The sequence below is a fragment of the Egretta garzetta genome, unplaced genomic scaffold (genome assembly GCF_000687185.1).
Source record: "Egretta garzetta isolate BGI_Z169 unplaced genomic scaffold, ASM68718v1 scaffold11, whole genome shotgun sequence".
NCBI lineage: Eukaryota > Metazoa > Chordata > Aves > Pelecaniformes > Ardeidae > Egretta > Egretta garzetta.
The window spans coordinates 2,249,512-2,271,693 of NW_009258621.1; the positions used below are offsets into that span (position 1 = coordinate 2,249,512).

Sequence of the window (22,182 nt, forward strand, 5' to 3'; positions counted from 1 at the left end):
AGTGGGGGCAGATGCACACCCTTCTTTAGTATCCTATCGTTCTTGTCACAACTAAAGAGCCAAATCAGGACCTGTTCAAATTCCAATCAAACCAACAGAGTTAATGTCAGGGATACATTTGACCCTGTATCTGCAAGGCAGAAATCAAGTACGGTAGCCTTTTATTGGTTATCCTGTTTGCAAAAGCTATTATTCATCTGTCTTCTCTTACCCACCATAGCAAAACCAAAACAACTGCAGCTTCTGTTGCACCTACAAAAGCAATCAAGTGGATGGGGTCTGGACTCCATTCCCCATGGCCAGAATTGCCAGATGAAGCTGCACAGGGGCTGCTGAAGTCTAGGAATATTATTAGAGATAACTGTGCTGAAGGACATGGCTGTACAATTCAAAAGCGAAGTTGAGTTTGCAGGACCGCCTGCTCCATCAAACACCTTTTTCCATCTAAACCATAGAGCTGATATAAAAAGCCACCAAGACACTGGTGTGTCTGCAACAGTAACCACAACGTACAGATGATTCACAGATACATGTATTTTACTAACTGCAGAAGGATAAGCTTGACCAGATTAGACACGTTTAGTTGCTCTGACTGGTTGCTGTTGTTTTCTCAGTCATAAAACACAGCAGGAGCCACCAGAGAGCACAGAAACTATTTAAAGACCTCTTCTCCTACTGATATTTGCTGAGGACATGAAGTCTGCAGTACGCATGTTGCAAAGACAGCCTGAAGGGCAATGTCCAGCTGAACTCTTCCTTGGCTCAGCTGCTTCCCTGGGCTCATACCACAGGGAAAGAAGATGTCAGAGCTCTGCCTACAGGAAATAAACTGAGGATCCACCACACATGATTTGGCTTGCTTTCCTTATTTTATATCCTTTTACCTCTGACATCAGCTCCTTGTTATTCCCATCACTGTCAACACAGCCTATGCTGTTTTCCCCATGCTCCTGCTCTCCGTTGCTCATCCTGCTGGGCTCTGAGGAAGGAAGGCTGTTCTGGATGGGAGGCACAGGCCTGGAGGTTACCAGGAGCCTCTGGGAAGCTGAGCTGGAAAATACTGTCTTCAGGGTAACCCCCTTAGGGTCACCGCAGTCAGTCAGACCTGCAAAGCAGAGACATAAACCATAATAGAAACAGCACTGCAAACCCAAAGCACCTAAAGCTAGATATTTCTTTGGAGAGATCTCTTGGAAACTTCTAAATAACTGCATGGGGAAACATGCTCATGCTGGCAGCCACTTGAAGCAGTGGACAAGCACACCCTGGTGCTCTGAGCTCCCATCAGGCAACAGGGAGCCCACAGACCTGTGCTTACCCAGAATAAATTGCCTGCACATACACCCTCCTGCTCCTCCCCCCACCCCACAGTTATACACCCCTACAACAGGAAGGCTATGGAAGGAACTAAGAGCAGGGCAGGTTAGCGCAGGGGAGCAGATGTAGGGGAGAATATTCACTGGGAATGTGTGCTAGCACTCTAGTCTGGGAAAAGACCCTTCTTCCCTCAGGAGAGTGAGCAGGCTCCCACCTTACCTCTCTGTGAGGTTAGCAGCCCCTCAGACATCCTCCTTGTCTTCAGCTTGTCCTTGATCGGAATGATTTCCGGGGCAGCAAACCTCACCTCCCTTTCTCGAGGGTCCCGGGTCAAGGCTCGACGAGAAAGGTGGGAGAGATCACCTCCATCCCTAGTGCTGAGGTCATGCACACTAGCCTTGGTGGCCCAGCCATCTGAGGGAGAGGTGTCCCTTGGGGATGGAGATCTCCTATCTCCATCCCCATCCCATAAACTCGTCTGCTTCTTCAAATGCATTGTTAATATGGACTGAAAAGAAGCTGTAGATCAGGCAAAAGTGAAGAAGTGTGTTAGTTGACCTCACACCTTTATGACCAACCCATCTATTGAGTCATTCAAAGTTTTTTTTAATCATTCAGAAGATCATTCAATTCACTTTGGTTTTATTTTTCATAAAACTAGCATGAGTTTAATTCTTCTGAACAGCATTGAACTAGCAAGCCAGGAGAGAGAGGTTGAAGGCCCCACTGCTAAGAGGGGAAAAAAGATTCCCATTTCAGGACTTGGGTTTTGTAAAGACTACCAGTAAAGACCCACACAGTGCTACTGGTATTTCTGGAAAGCAGAAAGACGTCTCATCAAGCAGGCAAACCTTGCCAGTGTTTCTACAGCACCATCCCATCCTCAAGGTCAGATCTGATGGACAAGCAGAGGAAGAACTGGGAATTTACCTATGGTGAGATCACACACTGATAGCAAGGATAGAAACAGAACAGAAACATCTCATTACCATGCCCAATTTATGGCCAGGTAGGCCACAGTCCCTGTCCTGGCTGGCAGTAGTAGTGATTTAGCTACTGTTGATAAAGGAGAAAGCACAATGAACTAATGATAGAGAGATGTGATGCCCTGTGCACCACTGGAGGAGGGCAGGATCATCTGCAGCTCTCTGTCAACCACCTACTCTGACACAGAGCCAGCACATGAGGACTGACCTCCAAGGACCATTTCTCCCTGAAATCAGGGGTTTGGTTTTTTCACTTGGCTGAGGCCACCATTGCATATTCAACCCCTTTCCATCCTCACCTTCTTCTTCAGCGGTCCAGCTGCTGCCACAAAACTGCAAGTTCGAATCAATGCTTCCACCTCGCAGAGCTGTGTATCGGGGTTTGAATTTGGGAATGCTCCCACAGTAGACAGCAACTGGGGCATGGTACTTAGCTTTAAAATAAGGACAGTGCAAATGACTCAAATTTACAGCATTTGATATGGAGAGGAAAAAACAAACATCCCTTCTCCACAGAAGAGTATCACACCAGTAGTGACCTGCAGTCCTGGCTCCTGCACAGGTCTGCCTGACCTCACACGATTCCGCTTGGTGAGGCGCTTGCATTCCAGAACTTTGACAGCTGAACATTCTACAAATTTGCATGTGTTTTGCTAGTTGCCCATCCATGACTACAGGATTTCTTTCCTCTCCTTTCAAAGGGTAGGCAACCCACAATGGTCCCTAGAATTTGACAATGCCTAGTAAGTAGATGTTTTCCAAAGCTATTTTGAAAGTCCTTTGTTTCTGTAATTCCCACTCAATTTTGGGTTGGATTTTGTTGGGTTTTTTATTTCTCTTCACAAGAAAGAGAAAGTATGAGGACACAAACAATTAATCACCAGGTCTTGTAACTAAAAGAAGGTTTGCACTCTGTATTAGATGTCCCCGATATTCAGTGGGCTTATTTTATTACTATATCTGTAGGATGCAAATTGTCCATCCAAACATCCTCCTTTGTTCTGCTTCACTGTTACAGGGGTTTATTCCCTGCTTTCTTTACTGCAGAGACACCCAAAACCAACATAAACGTGACCTGCCTCAAAAAAATTCTGATCTTGGCAGTTCCTGAAAATTCAAAATTATACACAGCGTGTTTCCCTGCCCCTTGTCCTGGCCAATATCTTCCCCATTACCCTGTCTCTAAGGCTGGGCTCTCACTTGTACAGCATGAAGAATAGCTGCTGCACTTGCCAGCATCTCCAGGGTCTCGTGATCAGTGCTTTGAATGCAGCTTTTGTACACACTCTGCCTCCCTGAGCCGGGCAGCATTCCTCGGCACCAGCACTGCTGTTGCAGACGAACATCCTCCAGGCAAAGGCTGCAGGAACAGGATTGCAACAAGCCCTGGCTGAAGAAGTCTCCAGTCTGCCGCAGCCCTTTACCTGCTGCGAAATCATCTTGTGTTGCCATGGTGGAGGGAGGGCAATGAGCTCTTTGCAGATGAGAGTCTACTTGATGTGCTGCTGGTCGCTGGGCCTGACACAGATGCCAGGGGGGTCCCCCGCAGCATCAGGAGCCTGCATGGAAAAATAACACTGCTAGTGCCAGTGACAGCCACCGATCCCTGGCATTGCCCTGCCTACAGGGGTTCCTGTGTATGAAACTGTTCGAGTCAGGTGGTGTTAAAATAACATAAAAATATATTCAAGCTACGCATTTCCACATTCTGTCAAAATCATGGCCAGAAAGTCTAAATGCTGGAGGAAGACTGCCGTAACTCCACCTCTGCAGCTGCTCTCCCCATGGCTGAATGAGCACGGCAGCAGAGGCAAGTCTCCCACCGCGCCCACTGCTGTTGGACCCAGCGCAGCATGCTGGAGTTGTTCCCATTGAACTCAGCGCTGCCACTGCAGTAGGAGCATTGTTTCACATATTTGATAACAAAGAGCTGTAGTATCATACAACCAAAAAAAAATGGGGGGTTCCTTAAACATGTTAGCCCTTTTCTTATGGCCTAAGTAAGCAGGTAAGAGGGGATTTTGCAGAGCATACCTTAGGGTAAGAGGTCAGGATGGTAAGCCAGCAGCAAAATTCCTATAAATGTCAGTGAGTACAGAGGGATGCCAATGTCAACTGCTTTTGAAAATCAACTCATAGGTGCCTCTAAAGCTCTGCAAACAGACGACTATCACATGGTAGCTAAATGCGGCCAGAAGGATCAATCACAGACACAGTTCAGCTAAATTATTACTGAAGGAAAAATGCCTCTGCACTCAGTGGAAGAAGCAAAGGCATGTCCCTATTAATGTGTTCTGTAAGCTGAAAGCAAGTAACAAAGAATGCCGGTACAAGGACTTTGGGTGCCCTACTATCAATCAAACTTACAATCAGATAAAATGGTATCCTCAAGCAAATTTCAATAGAAATTGTTCATACTGCAGCAAGGCCCTGCACTGCTCCACCCCCTACCCAAGAGATTTAACTCTGTTCAAAAGCTGTCAAATCATTCATCTGGAGTAAAGCAAGTGATTTCAGAAAGGCTGGAGTTAGCTGAGAGTTAACCCACTTCTGGCTTTCACCCTTTTTGTTAATCTAGATAAATTCACAGAGACAGCTTAAGGTCAAGGAATGAAGGTGCTTAGAGGGTTTTTAGAGCCTAATTCCCATTACTTTCAATGAAAGTCAGGCACTAAATACTCTTAAAAATACGAATGTAGGTCTATTTGGACTGTGTACTTTAAAACAAGGAATGAAAGCATCAATGTGAGTGGGACTAGGCATAAAGCAGCAATTAACGTATATTTTCTTTGGTCTCATTGCATGGGATGAATATCTAAGAAATACGCCAGTGGCAATTTTGGCTGGTTAAGATCACCTCCTAAATGAAGCTGAGCATGACCCATTGCTTAAGGTATTAAAAATGCCCAAGACAAAGCAGTACCAGAAATGAGTGTATCCTGTAGCTAGGCTAGAAGGCTGCCTCCTACCACTGACTCACCCTGTAACAAAAGCCAGGCTCTCCATGCCTCATTTTTGTTCCTCTGCCAGGCTGTCCTACCTAAATGCTAGCAAGCTATAAATGGTAATTAGGAAGAGCATTACTTATGGTACCTCCACAGCCCCCAAAGTTTTAATTGCTTGAATTCAGGACATAGTTCCTAATTCAGGCCAGCTACATGATACGGAAACACCCAAATATACATCTGTGTAGGGCCACCCCTTTCTCCCTTGCTCTGAAACCACTATAACCAGACCAGTAATGGCAGAGCAATTTGCCTGCAGCCTGGGGGAAGTGCTGGATGTGCAGGATTCATCTTTTGCCACTTTAGATAGGAACATGGAAAACAATTTTGTGTACAGAGAAGAACAGTGGCAGTGGTTCACTGCTGAGTGAAAAAAAAGTGTTAGAAAATGGCTTTCTGAAGAGGAAAAAATGGAACACAGCTGCATTTGAACATCTCCAGGCCCCAGTGATGTTTTACTAGATAGTAACTGTACTCCTTGTCATCTTTCTGCTGGGTTAATCAAAAGGAAATGCATCCTCTGGGATTTTCAGCTTCTTTGGATCATTAACACCCAGTAAATGAAAACAGATATTATTTAATGCTATCATAACTTTCTTTCCCAACTAACAAGCTATTTCTCTGGTGGCTTCCCAGCACAGCAAACATACAGTATCTTCATGTGAAACATGCTGATGCCGGCAACCCTACAGAGCCCATCAGGACTGGAGCTGCTGTGGAGATTGAACCCAATATCTCACCAGCCAAAAGCTTGTTGGGAAGCTAAAAAGAAATTGGAGTGATGACAGTTGTTTGGGGGTTTTTTTGGCCAGTGGATTTCAGCTTACTAGGCCATAATGCTTCTGTAGCATGAAGTTTTTATGTAAAGTAAAAAGCCATCACCCAGTAGAACTGGGCAGTTTCCCCAGGCCTGTGGGAGAATCACAAGGCAGATCCACGTGCTACTAATTGCATTTCTCCTCACTTTTCTACGTTCTTGGTGTCAAAGCTGTTCAGGTTAGACACACAGCTCACACACATTGCTCCTGTATCTTTCTGCACAGCGACCCAAGTGACATTACACATCCAACATCTGTTTTCTCTTACCACTGAACTTACTGTTTTGAGGAATTTCTGAACCAACAAACTTGCTTCCTCAAATATTTACTGTGCATGGCAGGGAACACAGACAAAAGATATAACGTGAAAAGCATCACCCACGTGACGCTCTTTTTACAAGTTCTGCCCTCAGCTTTCATTTGGAAGATCTTAAAAGTTCAATGCCCCTATCAAAAGTTCCTGCAATGGCTGCTTCTCAGCAGAGCGGGACAGCTCAACCATGAAACAAGAGTTACCACAAGCAGCAGCTTACCCAGGGCAGCAAATCAAGAGTTAGGAATAAGCTGATCTGAATGCCAAGCCTCATTAGCTCCTTCAAAAAGCACTTGAACAATCCCTCATTCCAGCTCTAATGAGGTGTTGTGCTGGACACCACAGCTATTTGAGTACTGTACACAAGTATGCTCCCACTGAGCACTGCAACGGTCTCCATTGGAGCTGTGGTTAAGGGCAGTCGTTCCCCAAAGGTGGGTGATCGATTGCTCTGCGGGTTCCTGTGACTGCTGGACACAGTAAGACAAGAAAGAGCCAAGTACACTGAGGCACCTTTGCCTTGAGCATAACCCAGCCTGGACCAAAAGCGTTGACAGGTTTCCCCTCCTTATCGAGGCACTTTGAAGAAGACCCTGAACCTGTGAGATCCTGAGCCCATGCAGGTGTTTGCAGAGCACCTCGTGCAGAGAGGTCCTCGCCCTGAGCGGTCCCCCGGTGCTAATGCTGTATGAACATAAATTAGCTGACAACAGTAATGCTGTGGGGGCTAGCGCTAGAAAAAGCATGCAACTATCATCTGCTGCTTCTCTTCTGAGAGCAGGTCTTCATGGCACATAGGATTTTTGCCATGAAGGGCTCTACGAAAGGCTCTAGATGCCCAACACTCAAGGCTTGGGTACAGAAGCAGTCACAATCAGCACCTTGAACTAACATACCCTCAAGTTAAGTCCAACCAGTAGCCCATGTGTTAAAATGTTAGGCCGGCTGTTTGTCGGCTCATGGCAGTTTCTTGTAAAAGCATTTTCCTCAAAAATATTGGGCTCATCTTCCTTGGTGCCTTCCTCTCAGCGGCTCAGGGAGAGGGTTGTCCCACCCCATACCCCTGTGTGAAGCCATCCCAAAGGGCTACTAAAATACATTCCCTGACCAGTAGCTTTCTCCTGGTAGGGCCCTGCATACTGTTCCACACATCTTTCATAAAGGCACAAACCAACTTCAAGCACTCTTGACTATAGCAGATTTCCACAAACAGCTGCATAAATCCAACTCCAAGTGAGCATCCTAAGGGCTCTGTCCTGTTCCTGTGTAATCATCAGGCAGGGAAATTCTCAATGATCTGAACCAACTTCATTCAGCTGCAACATGGGATCCAAGTTTCATATTGAAATTTTTCATTATGAGTAACAAGCATTGGGAGCACAAGGTACAGGGCTGACATGAGAAAGCAGGAGCACATCCTCTAACAAGACCAGTTTAATTGTCCATTTTATTACCCTTATATCTGTTCCACTGAAGTCCCAGTACTGTTCTTAGTGCTGTGTGAACCTTGAAATACAACAGTTCCCACTGCTCAGAATTTATTCCCTGGTCTTTACAGTATTTAAGCACCTCTGTTTTGTTCAGGGCTTAAGTCCACCATTCAAGCATCACTGAAATATTTAAAGCCTCCATTCACCTAACCTACAAGGTATCACCTAACTCCACGAGCATTTAAATCCCTAGAGTGCCCAAGTGTCCATGGGCTGATGCCTGCTGAAGACAAGAGCTGTCTTCCATATGACCTGCTGCTCAGAACCCCACACCATGGTGCTCAGAGGGCCCAGCACAGGATCTTCAGTCAAGGTGGACAAAAGCCTATTTTCCAATCCCTACCAGCTGGCAGCATCTACCTTGGGTGAGCTAGAGGCCACTAAGAGGTAAAGCAGTAATAGGTTGTCTCTGCAACAAACTGCAATGCTTACAGGGAAGGGGACAAAAAACAGCTGCCGGACATGAACACAGAACACATAGAGCTGCCTGACAAAACCTTGCAATGATTTGGCTCACTGACCTGACAGCAAACACCACGTTTCCCAGCTGCCATCACTTCCAGCGTCCAAAAGTGAACAAAGCTGAAGAACGGTGTGAGAAGTGGAAGACTGCAGAAGCAGGGCTATATCTGCTGCCAATTCATTGCCTGGCCTGCAGAGAAATAGAAATATAAACCTTAAGGCCAGAAATATAAAACTTTAAAAGTTATAAAAGGCCAGAAAAAAGTTAGGAGCATATAAACGTGACCTCTGCAGGCCACAGATTTTGAATAAATCAACTTTAGTTTCTTACAGGTCAATATCTCCAACTGAAAAATGTAAGTGATGCTTGGAAGCTTTGCAAAGCTCTCAAAGGCCCTGGGGTGATGGATATTACACAAATATGAGTGGTTACCATTGCCATTACAGCAGCTGTCTCTGCAGCAGAGCCCCAGCTTGCTAAATTGTTAGGGGTGAGGGAGCATGGATATTATCATGAAGAAAGGGAAAGAAAAAAAGTGAAGCAAAGGCATTCTCTGCAGAGAGAGAAACAGAGGGGAAAAGTAACCAGCAAACACCTCTGATAATGAGCAAAGTCCCTGTATCTCAATCCTTCAGAGAGTTTGGTTTGTCCTCCTGCTGCTGCTGTAGCAGGCCAGCATCTCTGCACCCCGAAATAAATTCAAGATGCGTTAGACTGTGGATCTTCCCTCCTCATCCTCCTACATCTTTCCCAGATCCAATTTTCAGAGATACGTACTTCTAGTAATAAACCCCTTTGAAAACAGAGGCTAACCTGGAGGCAGGTTTGTTTGTCAGAGTGATACTGCTTTGGGACTAGGCATTTACATATCAGAGAGTCTGTGAGCTCACTGAAGTTTGCTTCTCCTCTCTTTGCTTCGAGTAAAATGATTCCACTTTTCCCCCACATCCTTTGGAGTGAGGTGCCAAGGTTAAACTCAGCGAAACACAGCAATTTAAACCATTGGCAAGAGCAGACTCGGTTACTATCCTGCAGGGATGAACCAGCACCCCCATGAGCCATTATAACACTGACCCTAACCTCAGCAGGGGCAGATTCAGAAAGTTGATTCAAGTTTGACCTTCCTTGATTCTACCTGGAAAATAACAGTGTGAGCCCAGGAAGGACCAAAGGTGCAGTATTTGGTTTTTAGCCCCAGTCAGTGCAAGAGGAATTTGAGCAGGAGCTGAGCGGGGACTTGTCTGTTTGCCCACACACAGCAGCAAAGGGAGCCCTGGGAGCCTGAGGGCAGCACCCGAGCCAAGGTGGGAGCTCTCACTCTGCCTCCCGTGGCATGGCAGAGGCCAGGCTGTCACTCTTCTTATGTAGAGGAGCTTCCCTGTCAACAAACTACCCCGTCTGCTCTGCAGCTCCTGCCTGTCCTTCTCTCCCCACCTTCCACCCAAAGCATTGCTCTTCCACACCTCCCAGGAATGTGTCTCTTTTAAATGACATCCACACACTCCTGCACACAGTTGGAGTCACCCAGCAGAAGCTTCCCTTGCATGGCTTTAAGACTTTTCAGAACAACTTTTTGTAAAGAGAAAAATAAAAGGAAAAATCATCAAATCTTTCTCCCAGATTTTATCGGCTTCTGGAAGAAATGCTTGCACCAAGCAACCTCCACCAAAGCACGGTAAAAGCAACCCCTCTGCCTGGCCCTTGCCAGCCCCCACTGGAGCACCACCTTGCTGACAACGCAACAGCACACAAGACAGGGCTATCCACCAACCTCCTTCACAAGCACGCGTGTCCTTCACTTTGGAAATCTAGCTCCACGTTGTTAAGCTTGTAATTCCCCCAGGAGCAGTAAAGCCCTGCTGTGGGTTGCCTGCCACAAGGGAACAAGGATTTCTTCTGCTCCAGACCCTCTGTTTCCAAAACCGGAAGCAGGGACAACCATTTTTCAAGCTGGACCCCTTCTCCAGGAAGACAGCAGGCTCCCCTTTCCAGGTGTACGAACTCAGCAAGCAAACAGTGTCACATACCAGGAATAAACAAGGCTGCATAGCAACCACTTCTCTGAAGAAATCTTGAGCACGAGATAGAAGGGATATCTTTTGCCTGCAGGGCTGGCAGGCAGCTCCCTGGGTGCTGTCGCCACAAGCACCAGAGGGACCTCAGCAGCACCCAGACCTTCAGGCAGGGACACACTCTGAACAGCAACATGCTCCCAGTCCCTCCCTGCCTGCTCGTGACCACTGCATGAGAATTGTCCCTAAAGCTGTGCACAACGTGCAAGCAAACACTGGAAACTTATAAAAGGGAGGGGAAAGTTTCCACCCCCTTCACTGTAGGATTTGATGACATCTCTGCATGTTAAATTGCTTAGCTAGCAGAGCTTGGAGCCCCTCTCAGTTAGATCAGTGTAAATCCATACCAGCCCTACAGAAAGCGCCACGCTCAGGCAAGATTAGGAAAAGAACTAATTCCTTCAGCCTGGCCCTCTCCAGTGTAGCGTAGCCACAGTTGCTGCACTCTCCACTAAATGATGCCAAACTGGAATTCTCCACCACCCCCATTACAAATATTTTATACCTTTTCCCTGTGCTGTGGATAATTATGTAATATGCAATGCAGAGCAGAAATTTAGCTTTGCTACTGCATGTGTTTTGTTGTTGTTATGCTCAAAGGCTACTTTCAAATATAAAAATAATAATATTTTCACCGTTTCCATGTCTAGTTTGGAAATCTTCCATAACAAGGTCACTGATGGCTGTTTTAATAAACACTCGTGTACACAAAAAGAGAGAGAAATGCTGTGCAGCAGTGGAAGGGCTCACATGAGGTTCTCTGTTAACCATGAGGAACAGCAGGTCAATCTGTTTGTACAATGATTTGGATGAAGAGTGTCCACATGAGTGCTACGAGAAAAGGAATTCAGACACTAAGCAGTGCGCCCTGAGCCACTGTACCCAACCTGCAAGCCAACAGATAACTGGGAAGGGGGTCTTTAGCTGTAAAAATATGCAATAATTCAGCTCCTACAGGGAAAAAAACCCACAGAAAACCATCTGCAGGAATTAGCAATCCTTCTCCAACTAGCCAAGGCAGCACATGCACCCTGTTGTGATTTGGGGAGGTGACTGTCACCTCACTTGGTAAAAGCAGCTGCAAAGCCAAAGGGAAGCATCTTTCTATCACTGCTGAGCCACCCCGTTGGTACTGGCGCTGTAGGAGTAAAGGATTCAGCCTTTCAGTGAGTCACCTCAAACCACGCAATTCTTCTCTCAGCTTCTCCAAGGCTGAGTAATCAGATATGTGAGAAAATAACAACCCTGTATATCGCAGAATGGCAGAAAATGAGCTGACTGCAGCAAATGGGTCTCCAAATCTCACATCCCCTGCGTGAAACAGGAGGACTCTCCCCAAAAGCTTCTCCCTTTTGCTACGAACAAGAGGCAGAGGACTGCCCTCAGATTCCAGCACTGCTTTAGACCTTAGGAGACACAAGGAAAATTCTGCCTCAGCCGTGTTGCAGGCTTCAGGGAAGACTAATCTGCTCCAGCTCCTGCCTGCAAAACAAGCATAGCAGAAATGCTGCTTGTTCACCTTTCTCCATATTTTAAGGCAATAAACCCTCTAAGGTAGGGAGTTGTCCCTACCTACATGTGTGAGCATCATCTAAGAGAGCTGGTCCAACTGTCAGCTAGGGACGTTACCATAAAATAGTGGTGGCAATAGCTCTTCAAAGGGCTTTCCCTGATACAGTGTTCAGTTGTTCCCTTTAATGAAGGGGCCAGCAACAAGCTACCAGCTCAGCCCTAGTGAAAAAGTTATGCTCCTGCATGTCAAAAAATGAGCACTTCTATAGGGAAACAGCATTAACAGCACTGAACAGTGTGAACCTTGTTAAATCACCAAAAGTGACATAAGTAAAGATGGTCAGCTGGTCAGACCTAGACCACCCGGGAGCATCTAATGTCCAGTCTCCCTCTGTAAGCGCCTGCTCATACTCTCTTTTCTTTTGGCTCAGTAATACCAGCTTTGGCTGATGGGACAGATTCAACCAAAGAAAAACTTGAAAGCCTACATGCTTAGCCTTAAAAACAGTAAGCCAAAGTTTTATTTCATCTTTTCTAAAAGGAGGGAAAAAAACGCAACCATAATTGGGGGACAAAGTACCTTCCTTCCTGAGCCTAACTTGTGTCAGACCCACTTCAGCTCCAGCAGCGTCACCCATGTGGCCATGCTCTTATGTCACCTGCACACCCTGTAGTGATGCATTACATTACACGGGGAAGGAGCTGTGTCCATGTGCTCATATGCATCCTGGAAATGAACCTGGTGATGGCTATCACACGATTCCTTGAGACAGCCATGGGATAAACCTTGCTAGGAGGTCAAACCCTCTCTCTCATCCATCCATAGCACCCCAAGCACCTCCACCAGTCCCCCTGACAGAACAGTCCAATCATCCCTCACAAGTTAACAAAAAAATTGCCTTGAAATCCTCTTTCTCTAGACATAAAGCATGGCCTCTCTATTTCAACAAACACACCTTGGACTTATTTGGCTAAATCTCCGCACTCTGCTTTGAAGCCTCAGGGCACCACAGGCAGGAGTGCAGGGCTGAGCAGGGCTTTTCCCCCCTTCCTCTGCAGGGATGGAAATTATGCCACTTTACATGCTTGTATCCAGGAACCTGCTCAGCTGTTCCTCTCAGCTCATTTTCTTTCACATGGCATGCTTGCTGAGCAGCACGGCCCTTCGTGGCAGCCTCCTTGTTCACAGGAACCTCTGCCGGACTGGGAGCCCTTGGGCTTTCCCCATGGTAACCTCGATGTGTGTTGGGCAAGGGTGATTGATACTGTGTGGCATCCAAGCCTGCGAGGGAAACTGCTCAAGCGCAGAGAGTAAATGTTAATTAGAGCCCAGCAGACAGTCTGGAGCTGGTGAGCTTATACAGACCTTTAAAAAATGTTCATTTTTATCAATCCTGAATTCACAGCAGTAGGAAAAGACAGAAAAAAGTACAGATGCTGCTGTACCTGCCTTTCTCCATCTGCCTGTTTTGCCCAGCCCTGAGGAACATCGAGACCTCCCTGGCTTTTCGTTATTCATTAGACACTGTCCCCTAATCAGCAGGGTCCTGAGGGCTTTGGGAGGGATATACCACCTTCTACAACCCTTCCTCCACCAAGTATTGTCATAAAGAATAAATCAAATTATCCAAGAAGTGACAAGAGAATTGTGCAGGGCATGCACCTCAATGCCGTGAAAGGCAAGCAGAGAGGAACTGTTAAGATACAAAAAAACCCCCAACCTGCGGCTTCAGCATCTATGTTTTCAGAAATCTCTGCTGCAGTGGAAGACTTCCACACCACTGCATACTGAGGCCAATGCCTGAAACAAAAATCTCAGAAAAACAGTGCTTCTGTTTCCTTAGAGGAGATGTGAACAAAGCTCATGGAAGAAAATGGGAAATGAAATGACAACTTTACACCTTGAAGCATAAACACACAGACTCAGAAACACTAAGATCAGGGAAAATTATGACAATAACACTTTGGATTCACAATTATATTGCAGCTTCCCTCTGATGAGCCCAGAGCAGTTTGCATTGCCACAGTGGCACTTAACACCCCTTCATGAGGTGACTCAAGCAGTGTTAAAATACACTGGGAAACTGAGGCAGGCAAAAGAGGTCCAAATATCACTTAGGGCCTTGGAGTAAACAAATTGGAGTGAGACCAGCAAAACACAGCTTTTCTTGATCAATCTAGTGACAACTTTTTGTGGCAGGGTAACAATTGGGATTGGGTCATTTGGGGGAAAAATTCTTGAGGTGTTTCAAAAAGCAGTCTAAAACAGTGTAGGGCTTAAGGGCACTATTCTCATTTACAGAGTTTTATTTATTTTATTTTCTTCTATTATTTATTAAGAGCTGCCAGCTAAGCATTGTCAGAGCTTTACATGTGGGGACCAAGGGCTTTCAGACTGATGGATAGAGTATCCTGACTACAGTTTGCCAAATTTTTTTGATGGAGAACACAATGATTCCACAAAATTGATGTGATCTGTGAAAACATGCTTGTTTCAACTGTTTCTGTGAAAAAGTAAGTTTTAGACCTGAACATCTGATATTTTTTTCTCAAATTCTTCCATGAAATTATAAAGTTATCTCCATTCTGAGTAACCCTAATTCTACGCAATGAAAACCTACCTACCACCTACCTCAGACACATTTCCAGATCAGGCCCTGATGAGACAAGAGCCTATTTCCAGTGCTTCTTCAATATAGCAGTGGAATAGAAATTGCTGTATGCCTGGGAAGTCATAGAGAATATTTTAACTTCTATAAGGGTTGATAAAAGGACTTCAGGATGCTACCTGGACACTCATGATACAAAGGGATGCAGGCTAAGAAACTTTGAGCTGCAAGTGTGCCCTAGAGGACAAGGACAAGGTGTCCCAAATACTCAAGCACATCATAGCGCCAGTCCCCAAAGAGGACCCACAAACTGGAACAGAGGCCTCCATGAAGCAGCAGAAAACCAGCCCAGCTTAAGGTTCCCCAGAGCCCCTCTAACACCCTCTTGTGATCCAGGGCACTGTATACGCACTGGGCTTTGCTACCTAATTCATTCAGGGTCATGTGGTTCTAAACTAAGGCTGCTTGGTTCCCCATGTTGCTAATCTAGTTAACTGCATATTAGCTAATTGCAGGTTTTAACTTTCTGCCAAGTGCAGTATCTTGCCGTCTGTTTGCTCTGGCTACCTGAAGAGTCAGCAGCCTGTACCTCATCTGGGGACGCCGAGAAACCAGCTGCTAGCGCCTGCTGTCTAGTGCAAGTCTGAGTTTCATTTGCTTTACCATAAAAGAGCTACTATTATATAATGGAGGGGGTGGCGGGGGGGGGACACGACACATAACAAAACCAAAAGCCAATCATTACCTCAGGACCCCCTTTGCAAACACAAAGTCTGGGGGCAGATGGGCACAGGAAAAACAAACAAACAAAAAAAACCAACAAAAAAAAAAGACCCTGCCAGTGAGGCAGTTTGCTAACCCAGTGTATGCAAATACACGAGTTCTCATGTTCCTGAGGGTTAGATATGACTCAAAAGGCCAAAGTCTTCTCATCAAGTTTATCAGAATTTAGCCCAAATAATTTTGAAAACCGAACCCAGATGCTATGGTTTTTACTGAATGTTCAGTCTCCTAAACATCAACATGGATACCTGTCTGTTGGAGGCAGACCTGAGCTGGTGCACCTCTGAGGGGGTAGGCAAAGTCCATTAGCTCAACCAACACTGCACCGTGGAGCACGATTACAGAGCAACACGCGGTGCTAACTGCAGCCCTGCTACACCCACTCTGCTGCCTTGAAGTGCAACTGCAGGGGTTACAGGCCCTCATGACTTGCTTTTAAGTGCTTCAGTGAGCTACTGTACACAGCGAGGCAGCTGCACAACATCAAAGCTGCACAAAAAATAAAACACTTTCCCACACCACCACATTAAAGCCAAGGCAAGAACCACGAATGGAGCCCCAGTGATGCAGAGTTCAGTCCTCAGACTTTAAAATCCCTCTGCTCCTACAGAAAGGTTAGTTGCGCTTGTCCCAAGAACTGCATTTTTCCCCTGAACACCACTCATCTGCTGAGCAGAAAAATCCGTTGGCACGGTTTGGGGTGTGGGGCTGAGGCTTCAGGACTGCATTTCTGATTTGAAGGGCTCACGAAGATTACAAGCAGGGAACACACAATGTCAGAACCTGTAAAACAACAGGTACGTTCATGGTAACAGAGACAGGCCACCATGGACATGAAGGATGAAGGTGCAGGGTAGGCATGTTTAGAAGCTCATGTTTTTCCACATGTTTTACCAGGTGGCAGCCACCAAACCGCATTTGGGATGCTGGACCTGCTAAACGCTCTCGGGTTCTCCCATAGCGCAGCATGGGTCAGACAGCAGCCAGCCTTGAATTCAATGGGAAAGTGACACAGAGAAGCAGAGCTGTTTCTTTGCTTTAAGTCTTACAAACAGCTGGAAAAGATCTTGCTTCTGAAAGAGGAAAAAGTATGATCATTTGGATGGAAAAATAAAAGTGCTAGCAGATGAAAAGATTTGTTCAGGCTACTGAGCATCCATGTAATAAAGATGATGGAGACTTGAATTAGTGATAGAGACAAGCGAAATTAGGCCTGCAACTCATTTTACCTGCCATCAACTTTGAAGACGTCCTGAAAAACACTTTCAGCTTCCATCAATCCCTGATAAGAGCTTGGCAAAGTGCATACCACGAGCTGGAGGATACCCAGACTCACAGGCAGGTAACAGCCTCTCTCACACAGATGGTGACGTAAGAGCTTCTTCCTCACTCTCCTGTACTGGAGGACGTCGTGACAAAATAAACACAGAGACGAGATGCGATGAGGAAGCACTCCATTTCCTTGTTAACGGCTTTCCATTCAAATCCTCTACGGCTCCAGAAATTAGCTGCCTGAGCACTACAGAAAAGAAAAATAGTCATGGGCTGGTGGATTTTTCTCAAAAAAAAAAAAAAAAAAAAAAAAAACCACCACACCAAACTCGAGGTATTTACAGACCATGATGAAATAATGGAGAAGACTGCAGTGGTAGATGGATATATTCCTCTTTTCATCTTCACTATTTTAAACAAAAACTTCACTATTTTAAACAAAAACACCACCTGTGCTGGTGGAGAAAAAAATAGTTGTATGGCTACCTTGAATTTAACTTGTGTGAAAGGGGTGGCGGGTTTGGGGTTTTTTTGTTTGTTTCATTTATATAGCTGCTGCTGAAATGAAATTGTGTAGGGTGCAGTTAGTTCTGCCTCCTTTTCCCTTCATTGAACCTGCTGGGGGGGGAAATAGTAGGAATTAGAGGACCAAGCCTGACCCTGCTGAAATCAAACAGCTGCCGTGCCCAGCCCGTGGACGTTTTGAGAAACGTCTCCTCTTCTGAATCGCGTTATCCCTGTCAGTCTTGGGGAGAAAATTATTTCCAGTCACTAGCCCGCAGCAGACAATAATAACAAATGAAAAATAGCCAAGCTATCATTTACACTAGATGCCAGAAATGAACTATGGGGGAATTCTGCGGGCACAGCGCATCAGTAGGAGAACTGAGGAGGAACGGCATTGCCCCTGCCTGCTCCAAGGCGGTGGCAGCACGGTAGGAACAGCTCATTTAGCAGACAGCCCTTTTTCATCAAGCTGGTAGCTGTGCAATGAGCGTTTTGTGTGAAGCAGAGTTTGCTCACGAAAAGAGGCAAACAACGAGCGTATTGAAATGCCATAAATCCCATGTTGGCAGAGCTTGAGGCAATTCAAGCCTCCATGCAAAATTAGGCCTCATGACTGCACCTAGAGGCAGGCAGGTAATTGAAACATCAGTATACCTAGAAGAGACCACATGAGTACCAAAAAAAGAATTTGGAGGCAGGAAGAAAAACTTCATGCGGATCTAGCGCCTAGGTAGAGGTGACTGCTAACCAGTTTGTGGATCCCAAGCCAGCCACTCCTCAAGGCCCTGCAAAGTAGATCCCACATGGCCTCACAAAGAGCAAGGGTCAGCTGCAAAACTGGGTGCTGTGTTCTGCAGTGCATATATACCTTCTCATATCCTCTCTGCACTCCAACTGCAACAGTATGTTCTTCACAGCATCTTGTTGACAGTCTTGCCCAGCTACACTTGCAAGCTTGCTCAGGCTGGAGATCCTTTCTGCGGTGTTTTCCTCAGGAACAAGGGAAGTTCAGCAGCACGTGCTTTGCCTCCACCACGCATTTTTCTGCAAGAAACTCTAGGCATTCAGCCACAAATAAGAAAGCATTTTGCTAAACTAGCCAAGTAGAATTATCCCTTCTTTACAGATGGGGAAACTGAGGCACAGAGCTTGGAAATACAAGTTTTAAGCCTTGATGGTCCCTGGTTTACCATCGCTCAGTCCTGGGATACTTTGGATACCACTGTGATAGCTTCAGCTGCTAAGGAAACAAATCTCTTTCCATACACCTTACTCACGCTGTGTCATTCAATTCCTCATCTCAGTGAGAGCAATTATATTGGCGGTTTCACCATTACCTTAAAGCAAAGCCAGGACTTCACCATCTTTCTCAAACATAAAACTCCATCATCTAGTACACAATGTTTTCAGAAAATTTAGCAAGGCTTTTTATAAGACATGTTGCCTCTCAAGAAACGAGAGGACTAAAAGCTGAGCTTCCCGCAGGGAATAGCTTTGTGCTCTGCTGTGGGGCATCAAGTGCTGCTCCGTATCAACATGCGCATGTCTTAACGCCACATTTGATGATTTCTGAGCAGTTACTGAAAAACAGTAAGGGGTTCCATTGTTTGTACCTATGAGTAGCAAGATAAGCGCCCAAACAAAGAAGTGTCCTTGAAATCTGGGTCTAATGGCAAGCTTAACACTGTGACAGGCTCAGCTGGAGGCTCAGGCAGGGTCATTTTCCTCTCTACAGCTGTCAAATATCTCTGGGTCTGTGGGGCAAACGTGGACCATAAAATTATAATAAGCCCTAGGACTGATTGATTCTGGCTGCTCAAGTTTTTGGGGTTTGGGTGTGTTTTGGGTTTTTTTTTTTTTTAACCATATGAACCACAGGAAACCATGAGAAGAGATGACAGTTTATGTCTTATTTCATTTCCATCAGTGCTAATAGCAAACCTGTAACTGATTTTAAATGTCAGGGAAAAAACCTTCAGCATGCAGACTAAAAGACGGAATAAAGCTTCTTTATGTAGCCTGTTGTCTGTGCATTTTTTAAAAGATGCAATAAAAACCTTCACTGGAAATTTATTCTTCAATAAAAGTACAAATTTTCTCCAAACACATAGTTTGGTTGTGATCTTTTATTTTCCACAGAACAGGTAAAAAGATCAAAACAATTTTCAGCTAAACAGTAGTTGACATGTTCAGAAACATTTGACAAAGCCGTGCAAACATCTGAAACAAAAAAAGCTCTCATCTTTATGTCAAATTCTTGCCTTGTTAAGTTTCCACTAAAAAAAAAATAAAATAATTCTAGTTTGTCTAATATGCCTAGTGCTTTTGTGGGAAGTTTAAAGTTGTAGAAATTTCCCAGAGAAGCTATAGCTTCTGAGAGGAAGTTCTCAGCCAATTTTTTTCCTAAAGCAAAGGAATGGCCCACTGGGATCTCACTGGTCCCCAGAGAAGCCCTAAGGAGAGTCCCAGAGGAGCAGTGGAAGGGGCGTGGTACACACAAGACTTGCACACACTCCTGCAATCCAGATCAGCACAGCGTTCAGCAACAGAGCCTTGCCTGGGATAGACCGAAATGTGCCACTGGTTCAGCCAGCAAAGGAGTGAACACATATGCTGGCTGCAGAGCCCTGAAGCCTGTTACACGGGGCATTTAAGGCAAGCCTAACTGTGTGTCATGAAGGAAAACCACAGACCCGTTCCTTGGAGCTCTAACACAGGCTATTTGGACCAAACATCTGCTAAGGTTCACCCCAAAAGCTCTGGTGGACCCTTGCATGGATGGATCCAGGCATCCTCCTCATACTAGTCAAAAGGCCAACCACCGTCATTTCAGCATCTGAGAGGCCTTTCTGGTGTGAAGAGACAGGCAGGACACTGTTTCTTTGAGGATCAGTGCCACTGGCTACAGGCTGCATTTTCAGAAGTGTCAGAATTTGTGTACCAGCCCTTACACATAAAACATATCTGCTACAGAGCCATCGGAGCATCACCACAGGAGACAGGAAAGGAGCTAGCATGCGTTGAATCTGGTTTTCACATGCATTTTGCTAGGAATAACAAAGGCTATTATAATCCTGCATTCCCAAATGATCCTTTAAAAAAATTTTTTTTGAAACTGTGACTCAAACGCTAGTAAGTAAAATCTACTCCCATGCAACTAGCCAAGGAGTTCAATTTCCTTTGGCAAAGTGCATTAACCACAAAGCAAATAACATGTTTGCTGCAAAAATGACAAGAAGGGAGACCTACCTTCATCTTTGTTTTTTGTTTACATGCTTCCATTGGTACCCAGGGAAGTTTAACTCTGGGCATAGTCAAGTCCTCGGGTTTCAGCACTCCTCTGGCCATCCATCACCCTGCAACTTCTCCTCAGCAATTCAGTCCCAAGGCATTAAGCTGTCACAGCTCACTAAGAAATTAAACTTGATGACACCTAAGCAGATTCATTAATGCATTAAGCAAATGCAATCTGATTGGTTCCTTTTTTTAGGCGTTTGGCAAGCAGTGTGCAAACAAACCTGGAGGATGAGGCTCTCAGGGGAGGGCAGGCAGCTTGCCAGTGTTCTTGCTTAAACAGAGGGAAAGAAAGTACCAGCTCCACAAAGCCTCACTAGAAGAATTTACAACCTACTGCTTGCTTCAAGACAGCAGGTGGTATCAGTTACTTCTGCCTTCTGGAGAGATGATGCTGTTTCCATACGTGTCACAGCACACAGGACATTTCAACTGTAAAAACAATGTGGCACTATCATGACCCAAACAAATCTCAAAGGACTAGCTGTGCCTTGCATGTGGACTGAATGACACAGACCACCTCTAGGTTAACCTTGAGGGAAAATTCTCATCATCCATGAGCACGTGTCTGCTGGCTCTGCAGTTGTACTGACTTGCAACCTTTATCATTAACTGCTCTTCCAGCCTAGTAAGACAGCCTAAGTGATGAGGCCACCAAACCAAAGCAGTGCAAAGGGAGACAGTTGCTGGTGTCAGGCACATATCTTCACTGTTAATTCTGTCACGTCCCACAACATGGACCAGCTGTCACAGGTGGCGAGACTCCAACATCTGTCCTTCCCGGAGACTCACGTTTCATTACTGATAAATATAGCTATTGGCCCCGTAAATCAGTAGAGTTACAGTTTTGCAGGACACTTGAGTACATTATGATTGGCATATATTTGACTTGTGCAGGCAGCTTGACCGTACTACTTTAACCTTGGGCTATGACCTCATTAGACCTCACGAATTAAACAGGACCAGGCTGGAAAGATACTTGGAGGAGAATCCTTAAGTGCAACAGGACACAGGACACACGATTCCATAAGAAACACGCTTCTAGGAAACACTACTATGTGAACAGTCTAGTAATACATTTCATGTATGAATGCAAAATATGCCTTCCTTGGTAGGGGGAGAAATCAGTAAAATCCACACCAGTATTGCCTATACATTAAGTATACCTATACTTAAATATAGGAATGTTATCCATGTTGTCTGATCAAATAGGATATAGCTATTTGTATTCTGCTCAACTAAATTTCCCTTGGGCCACCCACCACGTGCGTTGCCATTCTTCACTGCAATGTGACTGCAAAGCACCTATAGGGTGGAGGGTAACGCAGCAGTTCCCTGCGTGGAACAAGAGTGGCTGTAGGAGTGGTCAGACCAAGGGTCTGCCTTGCCCATGGCTGTCCCCTGCAGCGGGCTGCAGTAGGCGCTGGATGAAAAGTAAAGAACAGGCAGGCACATAGTGGTGCTTAACCTCCTCTCCAAGTTACTTTAACTTACTAGAGCTAATGCTCTTGATTATTTTTCTGTAATAAACACAAATGCCGGCCTCATGGTTCTGGAGAACCCAGCAAGAAAACAACACCACACATGCAGCTCAGCGCTTATTCCTTCCTCCAATATCCAAGCAGTCTGCACAGCCTGCCACCACAACCGTCTGACTGAAATAGAGTAATTCCCATTTCTCATCTAGGCTTTGCACTTACGGATGGGAAGTCCTCATGTGCCACTTCTCCAGGAAAAGGCT

General features: G+C 45.5%; 1 protein-coding gene across 2 annotated transcripts in view; it reads right to left on the minus strand.

The window, feature by feature from the left end:
- Positions 1-18,088, minus strand: part of TOGARAM2 (TOG array regulator of axonemal microtubules 2) — a 45,557-nt gene extending 27,469 nt beyond the window's left edge. The window contains exons 1-7 of one of the 2 annotated variants that reach the window (XM_035903645.1): positions 18,016-18,088; positions 16,598-16,887; positions 8,451-8,581; positions 3,728-3,862; positions 2,603-2,737; positions 1,537-1,836; positions 885-1,105 (exon numbers count right to left, since the gene is read on the minus strand). In XM_035903645.1, the coding sequence (XP_035759538.1) occupies positions 885-1,105; positions 1,537-1,836; positions 2,603-2,737; positions 3,728-3,755 (684 nt within the window). In that variant the 5' untranslated portion in view covers positions 3,756-3,862; positions 8,451-8,581; positions 16,598-16,887; positions 18,016-18,088. Of the gene's footprint in view, positions 1-884; positions 1,106-1,536; positions 1,837-2,602; positions 2,738-3,478; positions 3,506-3,727; positions 3,863-8,450; positions 8,582-16,597; positions 16,888-18,015 lie in introns of those variants that run through there. The other variant, XM_035903646.1, reaches the window with a different exon arrangement.
- Positions 18,089-22,182: the final 4,094 nt, after the last annotated feature.